General features: G+C 42.7%; 1 protein-coding gene across 1 annotated transcript; it reads right to left on the bottom strand.

Annotated features, from left to right (window-relative positions):
• Nucleotides 1-3,448: 3,448 nt before the first annotated feature.
• On the bottom strand, nucleotides 3,449-8,126 carry LOC147434875 (CBL-interacting protein kinase 23-like). The gene is made up of 14 exons (XM_086491272.1): nucleotides 7,042-8,126; nucleotides 6,783-6,845; nucleotides 6,620-6,691; nucleotides 6,357-6,464; nucleotides 6,191-6,271; nucleotides 6,015-6,068; nucleotides 5,600-5,725; nucleotides 5,419-5,508; nucleotides 5,202-5,324; nucleotides 4,994-5,110; nucleotides 4,709-4,822; nucleotides 4,549-4,605; nucleotides 4,098-4,172; nucleotides 3,449-3,967 (listed from the first exon to the last, which is right to left on the bottom strand). Exons 1-14 carry the CDS (start codon nucleotides 7,213-7,215, stop codon nucleotides 3,899-3,901), a joined length of 1,323 nt encoding a protein of 440 aa, XP_086347398.1. The 5' UTR covers nucleotides 7,216-8,126; the 3' UTR covers nucleotides 3,449-3,898.
• Between the last annotated feature and the right edge of the window lie 3,277 nt (nucleotides 8,127-11,403).

Raw genomic sequence — 11,403 nt, forward strand, 5'->3', positions numbered from 1 at the left:
GGACAGGCTCCAAGTAAATCCAATCATCAACTATTGTCATGTTCTCTAATACTCTCTCTTGCAAAAGTATTGTTCATGCCAAGTTAATTAAGTACTATTTTTATGTTGCTACCACCAATTAAATTCACCTTTTATGTTCTCAAAGTAATCTCACAAAAATGCTCTCTAATTCTCTTAATTCCGTTATTCTCAAAGTTCATTGGCCATTTCGATTACAAATTATTTTATTTTTTCTCACATTTTCATATATAGAAGGGTTGGAAAAAAAAATTACAGATTGAATAGAAAAAGGGTGTATTTTATTTGTCAAAAACTCACACATAAAGAGTTTTAAAAATAGTTCTTGAACACACGCAATATACACAATTTATATATAATGATCCCACCGACGATCAAAAATGGCGATCAACAAAAAAAACTAGACGTTCTTTATCTATTGTTGCTAAGCGTATCATTGTTTTTATTTATTGTTGTTAAGATTAGCATGCGTGATAATACACAATGTGTCTCGCCATGTGATTTTGTGTGGAAGGGAATGGCCTAGATCATGCCAAGTGGCCACCTGTGGTCTCAAGAAACTAAAAAACCACATTAGGCTCACCAAGTAAAGAGGAAGGGAGCTTGCAATCTCTCTATGTGTGTGTGTGTGTGTGTGTGTGTGTGTGTGTGTGTGTGTGTGTGTGTTCGGAGGATGGGTCATGCGCACTCATTTACTAAAATACTCTTCACAGCCTTGTCCGCAATATGGACGTCTACCAATTGCTGTAGGTCATGCAGGTGGTGGGGCCAGACAACCAGCAAGTTTCACGTACATGTAGTGGGAACAAGCAGCCAGTAGACCACCAAGTACTGACCCAACTCCATCATCAACATTTCTTGCACCTCCAAGCGTGCATCTACTGTCAAAATTTGCATCACGTGACCACTCGAGAGGTTTATTTTGCACGTAGTGATCAATACAAGGCTTAGAGCTCCGTCTTGTTAAGTGATTGGAGAGCTTTCAAGCGCTGGTGGTTCTCTGACCCAAAGGTTCCATGGAGCACTTAGGACACATCTAGCACTTTGAAATCACGTTGCAAGGTAATAGTAATTTCCAAAACTTGTAGCGCAGGCTATTTGTCCAACACATTTCTACAGGCTGCATCTGAGAAACTGATGCAAAACTCGGCAAACCACAAACCTACTGAGCAGCTACCGTCACAGCTTCTTAGCGAAATGCCTTTAATTAGGTGCATAGGCATGATGTGAGTAGCCTTTGGAAGAATTTAGGAGGTGTAGTGAGACCACATGCACCGTGTGACCACACCCTTTGTAGACTTAAATAAACAAATTCTCGATCACACCACTCTCTCACTGCCGGAGTCTTCACACTTTTTTTTAGTAATACCGTCTCCCTCACAATGCACATGCACGTGCACGTGCAGGAAGCCCACATGTGTTTCGATGTTAGCCTTGCTTAAAAAAGGAAAAATTACCAAAATACCCCTCTAATTTGTGGAAATTCCCAAAATACCCTTGTATCTATTTTGGTTGGATTGTTCAAGATTTTTTAATCTTACTCCTTTTTGACAACTGAGATCCGCTTTGGGTGCTTAGCATGTAATTTGTCCCAAATTACCTCACAAAAAAAGACAATTATGTCTAAAGATAATGAAGCAATTCATCTCCAAAGCCTACATAATCAACTCAACTTTTGGATTTAGCATCTTACATTGGTAAGCAATGAGTCTTCTTATGAAATCCTACAAAAAATTTAATCTTTGGAGAAATTTAATTTCACAACCAAGGGTATTTTGGGAATTTTGGAAAATTTGAAGGGCATTTTGGAAATTCATGACAAAATATTGGGGGTATTTTGGGAATTTCCACAAATTAGAGGGGTATTTTGGTAATTTTCCCTTTTTTAAAATATGTTTTTGGTGAGCCATTCATTGTCACCGTTCACCATTATTGAGCATTGCTTCTGATGATGAGTGCTCACGAGTCACGGTTCTTTCACCACACATGACGCTCTCACGAGACACGCATACTTCCCAAGTTCCATGTCTATCCACTCTACAACTTTCATCTGCTGTGCTGCACTTGCCATTGCGCCGCACATCACCTGTATTTTGCATTCAATTGTCATGTCTAGTATCTCTAGCTCCCAGCTCACGACTGACGACATGTCCACTAATCGCCATTCTCATTAGCTGCTGCACCAATCCCGCACGTCCAAGCAAGCACTTGGATAAGAGGCATTGTTCCAGAAAACTGTCTCTCAGCTAACAATCGTGCCACTTTGAATTAATCCCCAAATAAAGCCAGCTGAGAGGAAGTGGAAAAGGAGAACTCCTGTCTAAACTTGTAAAATCCGTGATAATTAGCTCAAATTTTCAAAATTTCCTCTTCAAAAATCCATAGGAAGAAAATGTGTGGTTGCAAAAATGATTTTTCCTGAACCACATCGATGAGAGGACAGAGCAGAGTTTTCGAACGTCGTAACTACGGCCAATCCCGACAATGCTTGACATAATCTTGGGGTGGTGTAACATAACCTCCACATTTCCTCTGAAACGTAGGAGATTCTACAGAAACTTGTGTAAAAACCTTCAACAGACATTTGAACTCTTTTTTGGAGCTGATTGGGCACCACTAAACAATGTATAATGTTTTCTCTGAATTGTTTACACAACGTGATTCAACCCATGTGCGCTAATCAGCATGCCGTGTACGGTACTGCGACATTTTAATGGACAGCAAGGCCTTACCAACTCTTTTGGCATATATCTTGAGGTCATCTGGGCCTCTTCTATTGCAGCTGGGTTCCTTGGAGCCAATATTTTCAAGAGTCCCCATCCTGTCGTGCTTTCATGGCAAACAAGTGATTAATGCCAAGTGAGCAGACTGAGTGAGTTTGCATGATTAATTTGTTCAGCATCAAATTGGAATGTTGCTATGTTAACGCTCAATCATCAGGTCATTAGTAAAGCTAGCTACATATCAGGAAAGTTTTAGTAGCCCATTATTTATTTTCAATACCCATCTTCAAAAGGAATCATATGGATGCCTAGCTGAACATATGCTCATGGTAAGCTTTTCAGGAAACACACAAGCACAGAAACACTGCATTTTTATAACCTGCTTTGAGAGCAATATGAGACTGCAAGAACACAAGAGCACAGAAAGAATTAGCTAGTGGCTATACATTTCAATGAAACCAGAAATTAGTTTGGAATGCGTGGAAGGACCGGTGCCTTTCCTGAATGAGAGGCGCCGTGGGCCACAACACCCTAAGAAAGACATGGAAGGCCATCCCTCATGGTCCAAATGATAAAAGAAACGCATAGTTTCTCCATCTATGAAAGCCTGCTCAACTGCTGAGGTGTGAAGATGGTAGAGCTGCTATGAATAACCCAAAGGTAAGTTACTTGTGCGAGACAATGGACCAGTAGGCGGAGATAACAGGACTCGAACAAAATTTTTGTGACAAATTTGATACATTGGGAAAAACCCCAAGGCAGCACTAAGACTTTGCCCTTTGGGCAGGCCAAAGAGAAGGCCTTGTAATTCGAGACAAACTAGGTAATCTACATTCATCTCTGTCCGAGAGAGGAGCTTATACAGAGTGCATCCAGAGAGTTCAGATAGGATGGCATACTGGTAACATTGATTAAAAGTGCTCCAAAATTTTGGATGCATAAACATTAGTAGCACGGCGCACTCGAAAGAATGAGTTAGGGAGGCCACTCCTCAAATTAATGGAGGAAGCCATCTTTTCACTACTATACAAACATCACAGCCTTAGTGCTGGAGAAACATGGTAGCTCCTACAAACTCTTGGAAAAGTATCTAGTTCAAATGTACATGGCTTCTGAGAAGAAGCTAACTTGTAGCCTGTGGAAGTTCCGAAATCTCGTCAAAGCTCTGCTTCCTCTTCCCTCTTCCATACTATGTCTTTGATGCCCTTTGTGAAGTTCTCATAAAACTGCATAAAGCAAATAATATGGACATGGCCAAGACCAACAAATTACTTCAACAATAACTCGTTTCTGTACAAGAAAAATGTTGGGGCAATGATATGGCAAGATTAAAAAAAGTGCAGAATCATAACTCACATTATGGTACTCCAACGTATCGCCTGCAGCTTTTCTCAATTCCACAACAAATAGGGATGGTGCTACTTCAAAAATCTGCTAGGAGATAAACATGGTTCGATCATCGTGCAAAAAAACATGTAGAGGTCAGTACTTGCGAGAGCGATAGTGGGGCAAAGATGTGTGTTGTAACTGAAATAGATGATTAATCACATCAGAATTTTTTTGCATGTTCAAGCAATTATTCCAAACTTTCTTGGAAGGCTTTAAAGGCACTCATCATGACCTTTATATCATATCCTCTCTGTTAGTGAGTAGTGTATAGATGTTGTTTCAGATTTCCCAGATTGTTGCATGTGAAATCAATAAGAATATCAAAAGAACTACTCACATCCTATTGTCATACATGCCTGCCGTACACTGGTAAAACATAATGTATGTGTTGAGACCTAGAAAATGTTTCAAGAACTACCTCAGATGCTATCGACAGATGACCTTTTCGCCCTGCCTTCAAACCATGTAGCCTCATCTGAACCAAATTAAGTACAGCTCAAACATATGATCAAGACGCGTGCCAGGATATACATTTATGGTAAATCGGATCGAAAGAATGACCTAGGAGCTCCACGCACCTTGTAGTTTTGCCTCCATACATTAAAACCAAGGGGTTTTGCTACCTCTTCAATCTTTGATATAATCTCCGGTGCAGGATGTGTTGATGTGAAGTGCAATTCGTGTTGCTTATCCTGGATGGATAAAGCAGATGTCATGTTCTGCAGCTGATTGATAGTGTTCTCTCTCTAGAACACCAGCATATCCAAATTCATAGGCACTAGCCGCTCTCATACTCAAAACCTAGATTACTTCAGCAGAAGCAGTAGCAAGGACAATGTAGTGCCAAGAGCAAAGGGAAGCACCTCCTTCTTTTCAAAGAGACCAGAGAGATTCAGACCCTTTGACAAAGAGATTAGCTTGAAAGCATTGAAAAATGCAGGGCGCCCTGGTCGTTGCTCATCTTCGGTTACTAGGCAATCCTGTATGGGAGGATAAGCACAATCAAGAAAAACCTATTTCAAGCACGGGCAAGAGTATCAATAGAGAATTGCTTATAGAATCTCAGATTACCAGTGATCCGCTAAATACTGCGGCAACATCCTCTACATCAATGTCCATGATCTCCGCAAACTTGGGTGGCCTGTAATTTGCCTTGAACCAAGAGTCTTCAAGGATTTCAGGGATAGTAATCCTCTGAATACATTCCAGTCATGAATGAAAACAGTAAATTAAAAGACTCTCCACAAGGCCCACACATTCAGAGAGAGTGCAGAAAAGCATTCCTTACAAGTTGAGGGTCTGGGTTTAACATCATTGATATCAGCTTACGTGCTCCGGAAGAGAAACAGAGAGGAAAACGAAGCTCTGCTTTATGTATCTGCATTCCCATGGATGCACATCAGAGGAAGCAAGCAACATCAGTGACACTAATCAAAAGTACTCATGATTCGAATAAGTGTAATGCTTACCTTCTTGTATAGTGATAGCAAATTACTATCATCAAAAGGTAAATAGCCTCCCAACAATACAAATAATATGATTCCACAAGACCATACATCTGCCTTGGCACCATCATATCCTTTATGTACAATCACCTGCAGAGACACAAATTGCGATAAAGTAAGTCCACAAGCTTTATCCAATGGTCCACATTTGCTCCCAAGAGTTTTTTCCTTTACGAAGGCCTTCTGTAGGCCAGAAAATGAAAGGCCCCATGTGAGGCTCTTCAATGAAAGGGCCCATTTACAAACTATAATACCAAAAGGAGATTTTAATCATTCAATGCTTCACATACAAAGAGTCCAATGTATGCCTAACTCTCTTCTTCATAAGGCTTGTTTTAGAAAGCCAAAAAGGAAAGAAAGAAGAACTAAGTAGCTCTACCTCCGGGGCAACATAGTTTGGTGTGCCACATGTGGTGTGAAGAAGGCCATCTTCCTGCATGACAAGTATCGCTGCTTCACCACTATCACATACTGAAATCCAGTTTAAAGACAGATATTGACAAATGCTGCAAACTAGCCTCGAAGCAGCACGCATCAACACTTGTTGTGACTAACCCGTAAGTGCTGAGGAAGAGCACTCAATCCAAAATCAGAGATCTTCAAGTTTCCATTGCCATCTACGAGTAGATTCTCAGGCTGACCATCAAACACTAATGGCATGAGATTTAGAAGAACAGACCATCGCATTTGTGTTTTTGCTGAGAAGCGTATCAATGCTCACCTTCAAATCCCTATGATATACACCCCTACTATGACAATAATCCACAGCATTTATGAGCTGTTGGACATATTTCCTCGCTTCATCTTCCTTTAGCCTTCCTTTGTAAGCCTGTTTCCACATTTACCAGCAATCAACATGAATTCTCTGTGTATGATTTGCAACAAGATGCATTGCTTCCCGCTTCTGTATATACGAGCTACACAAAAGAATTCTTATGCATGCTAAGCTATTCGCACTTCTATATAAGAAAAAAAATCACTCACAATTTTATTGAATAACTCCCCTCCTGTCACATACTCCAGGACAATGTAAACCTTTGTCTTGCTTGCGAGAATCTACGAGAAACCATTCAAATTGAAAATCACTGTTAAAACCAAAGTTTGCATGGGATGGATGGGTCCACACAAGTTCGGCACAAATTCTTACCTCGTAGAGCTGCACGACATTTGGGTGCTTGATGAGCTTCATTGTGGAAATTTCTCTTTTAATCTGCTGACACCCACATCAAAGAAATGAGCTGGAGCTCAACATATTTTGCATGAAATGCAAGCTTCAGTTTTGCACATGAGCACGCACTAAGTGAAAAGCTAAACTAGCTCAAACTGAACAAGTCAATTGTCCCACATACAAGATATTGCTTATGATCTCTCTCTCTCTCTCTCTCTCTCTCTCTCTCTCTCTCTACCTGTTGAGTGAGTTGGTCCTTGAGAATTTTGTGTTTGTCAAAAACCTTGATAGCAACCTGCTGCCCAGTCTCCAGATTCTTGGCCAACCTGACTTTGGCAAAAGTTCCCTCACCCAGCACTCTCCCCACTTCATACTTGCCCACCCTGGTTCTCGAAGTACTTTCTTTGCTCATCTTCCCTCAGAATTATCAGACAAATCCGCTTCCCTTAAGCAGACATGGGCGTTGAAATATTCTCCCTTAAGAGACGGAAGCCCATGTCAGTAATCTGCTACCTGAATATCTATAATGCGCCAGCAGCTCTTAGCTGGAGAGCTACGCGAGGGTAGACAAATGGCCTGCTCATCAGGCTATGAGAGAGAGAGAGAGAGTACTCCACAAGAGAGATGCTGTATTAATTTGAGCCATTGCTAACTACAAGGTCAAGTCTGAGCAGTGAAGAGCCAGATGAAGCAGTAAACTGTGACTGACATGACAAGACACATTGCAAGATGGGCGATGTTTAACGCATTATATTTATGTACGTTATGAAGCCTGCAGGAAGGAACCCAGGAGGAGAAGCCAGTAGTAGGCCCAGTACAAGCCTCAAGCAGAGAGAAGGAAGAAGAGACAAAAATTGGGGTTGAAACTGGAGAGAAGGACAGAGGGGCCGGGCCTCCCTCCCCTCAGTAGGCTAGACTTTGGACAATCGCGATGCATAAAAAAAGACGCAAACCGAATGCCTTTTACTGTGTCGCAGACTCACGTGGCTGATTAACTTTCCCTCATCACCTGCAGGGAAAGGAAGATCAATGGGTGATCAATGACGAGGAAGTAGATGAGTCTGTGGGAAAGACGATGGGAGGTGCAAGGTGGGCCCGTGGTGGCGATCAGCGTAGACGCCGGACGGTAGTAGCGAGTGGCCACTGGCCAGTCTTTTTACCAGTGTATTCATGGAATCATGGAAGCTAGCCAGCTAGGTCGTAGTGTGGGAGACAGCGGGTCGACTGACCTCGGCTACACAAAGGATGAATGGGACGGGGCAGGAGTCGACTGCAGGAGCGCGACCTCCCACGAGTCTGTTCGACCTTCGACTCTTGTACTGCTGTACAAAGCTCAAACAACAGTGAGATGAGAAAATGGGTATAAAGTTTAAACGACACTGTTGTTTCAGCTTGCATTGTTGCAGGCTTGGCACAAGAGCACGGACCCATGAGTCATGATTGATCGATTTCCTATATAAAATTACTGAGTGCGATGGGTCAGCGAACCACAACATTCAAAACACGAGGCCTTGCCTCTTAAATTATGGTTTTAGGCAATGGTCACACAAGGCATAGGACGAATTCGCACGCCGAGTTAGGCTATGGTCACACGAGGTTTAGTTCTCTGTAGATCAGCCGACAGGCCCTGACGCATGGCAGCTTTCCAAAGCTTCTCACCGGCTTAGTACGCCAACTATGCCTATTTAGGCATAGTCACAAAATTATGCCGGTGTACTCTCGGTCAACTCTTTCTCTCTCTCTCCTACCTGCGCCTTGCCCTTCTCTCTCTACCTGCTGTCGGCGGTGGACGCTCTGCGTTGCTGTCAGTAGTTGTCGAAGCTTAGTGAGAACTAAGCCTCGCGTGACCATGCTCTTAGAGGGGGTAGAGGCTGTGTCAGCTAGCTTGGACGTTTCTGCCTGCAAAAGGTCCACTACCTCCTGCCATAGTGTCATGTACCTCCCAAACAAAGTGCGCATCATAGTTATCTGTAACTTCTACAAATAACTAAGCCTCATTAGTACTCACGCGAGAGAAAGGAGGATGCACAGTACAACTATGCCCGACTCTTGTAATTATGCCGATTTGGGCATAGTAGCACAAGGACCCGGTGAAGCATATTCAATGACTGGAGTCGACAACTAAAAAGACAAATAAAAAAGCTGCCAAAAATTTGGAAAGTTGTATCTGCAGTGTAATCAACATGGTGTGGCTGCAGCTTGCACACAAACACGGGGACCATCGAGAGCTTGTGAGTCCATTGTGTCTGTCTTGGCCAACGTGCCACCCCTCCACCTATATCAGTCAACGGCCCGAAACTCTACTTCACATGACTAGCCATATGGCACAAGTGGTTGCATAAAGCATAGTTGCCCTTAGGTTTCCATTCCGGATATAGTAAGCCTCGTGTAACCATGCCCTTAGAGGTGTTTTGCACATAGCAGGGCGACGATAGAGGTGACACAATCAAATATATCTTCTTGCAGATGAAACTGCATCCTCTGGCCGCGAGTTTGTGTAACTCCGCCTCTTTCGATAGAGTTACTAAGAGAGGGCGGGGTAGAGACCTTCAGCTATGACGTGTGTAATAGGGGTTAATCCCCGCTGTGTGCGAAACACCTCTTACTTTTTTTTTTGCGTGCTCCAAAGGGATGTGGTCTTAATGATGCCGTCCCTTTTTGCTAATGAAAAAGGGAAGATAGGTCTTAGTGATGCGTTCCTTTTTTGCTAATGAAAAAGGGAAGATTATTTTTTTAACAAGTCAAACAATAAAAGCCGTTGCTTTCATTGTTCATGAGTTGTGAGATATATTTCAAGTTTGATTGGATGGGCCTCATCGCGTGTCGTGTTTTCATTGGGTAGTGGGATTGCACTCAAAGCCATGTTAGGCTATGAGGACTTTATGATTATGTACTCATTTTTGGGCTCACCATTTTCGGCAGACTCTCACTCCATGGAGCTTCTCTCTCTTTTGTGTCTTGGCTCTTCCCTCCTCCGCCATGATGTTGTGTGTGTGGTGAAGGTGCACCCATAGCTAGAGCACCAGAGGCGCCATTCTATCAAGAGCTTGTTGCTGCTTTTGTTGAGGTGAGCTCTGAGCCTCTGTGTTTTTAAGGCAACTTATCTTCCCTCCCAGGTAGAGCTCAAGACTTAAGTGTGTTGCTTGCTTGCAAGACATTTAATTGGGGTTCGACAGCAGGCAGAGGTACATACCAAATCAGAGGTCCTCGAACAATGTCGCAGAGGGGGGACTGCTCTTCGAATGAGGTGTCACAAGGACCTCTTCACGTGTGATCTATCTGCCCTTGCACTGGCCTGAGTGCGTTGTCTGGGAAGTGAGGGGAGCTTATATATGAGGGTGCATTGTGCTGTAGTCATGGGGCTAACGTAAGAACGTCAACCGTCGGGTCTCCTCATGGCCTTGGATGCATGGGCATGTCCAGTAGTTATGGTCTCTAAAGACGGTGGGAACAACCTCTAGACGAGAGGTTGACTTACAGTTAAATTGGTAATTATCGGGCTCAGCTACTACAGTAACTGTATAGGAGACAATCATTCAAAGGCCCACTCCAGCATCTATAAATAGGACTTGTGGCTTACACTTTCCACTATCAGAGAGTCTATTGTCTTAGAGCTCTTTACTCTCTTGTACTCCTTTCACTCCTTTATCAATAAGCCCAGAGCAAACTTTGGCTCATATTGTTACTCCAGTTACACTGATTTGAATACATATTCCAGTTCCAGTTTCTAGTTCTGGTTTCCATTTTAGTTCCAGTCTTGTACTTCATTTTAGTCTTTGTTTGTTCTGATATATGAAGTCTCTATATGATTCTGCTTGGCTAATTTGACCTAATTCTAGGAAGCTGGAAGAAATGTTGAGATAGATATCGGAGATGGCTAAAAGCAGATCTTCAGTGGGAAAGATCAAGACCTGGTGTTCAAAATGCAGATCTAGAGATCACAGGCCACATGAATGTTCCTAGTGCACATAGTGTAAAGCTTATGGGCATGTGTGGAACAAATGTGGGATAAGGATTCATCATTTCAAGAAAGGGAAGGACTTTATGCACGATAGCACTAATGAATCCGAAAGCAGTGAAGGCAAACGGAGTAAGTGGCTCCAAGGAGAATGAGACCAGCATGAGTGACGGAGGTGGATGACGCAGATACCAAGGGGGTACAAGCTGGGACAGAGGAAGAGCTGACTTTGGGAAAAGGAGTTTTAAATTGCTATACTTGTGGCAAATATGGCCATTTTGTAGCTCAGTTCCCGAAGGCTACCATATCAGAAGAATCTGAACAGAAAACACATGAACTAGTGCAAGTAAGGGTAGTGACCAAAAGCAGGGGTGTAGTCATTGAGGAGATTCCATAAGAACCTAAGAAGAAGCATGTTGCTGAAACCAAGAAATGGGAGAGCCACATGGAAGAAAAAAGGCAAAGGGAAAGTAGTTTGATGAATGGTAGGAACAATGAGAGCTGACAGCCAAGATTACAGAGAGCCTGGCAAAGAAGATGCCAAAACAGCCAAAATGTTCACCTGCTAGGATAATTCGAAAACTATAGCCTTATTCTTCAAGGACTCAAGAAGAGAACCAACTCAAGCAATCTGGTGAGGAG

Source organism: Adiantum capillus-veneris, chromosome 19, assembly GCF_014529385.1.
Source record: "Adiantum capillus-veneris isolate H3 chromosome 19, ASM1452938v2, whole genome shotgun sequence".
Taxonomy (NCBI): domain Eukaryota; kingdom Viridiplantae; phylum Streptophyta; class Polypodiopsida; order Polypodiales; family Pteridaceae; genus Adiantum; species Adiantum capillus-veneris.

Bases quoted from the DNA above. Each gene is read 5' to 3' on its own strand.
- LOC147434875 (XM_086491272.1), bottom strand. From the start codon at position 7,215: ATGAGCAAAGAAAGTACTTCGAGAACCAGGGTGGGCAAGTATGAAGTG. The intron at 4,606-4,708 runs GTGCGTGGAGCT...AATTTGGTTCAG, and splicing joins TATGGAGGCAAAACTACAAG to ATGAGGCTACATGGTTTGAA. The intron at 3,968-4,097 runs GTGAGTTATGAT...TGCTTTATGCAG, and splicing joins ATACGTTGGAGTACCATAAT to TTTTATGAGAACTTCACAAA.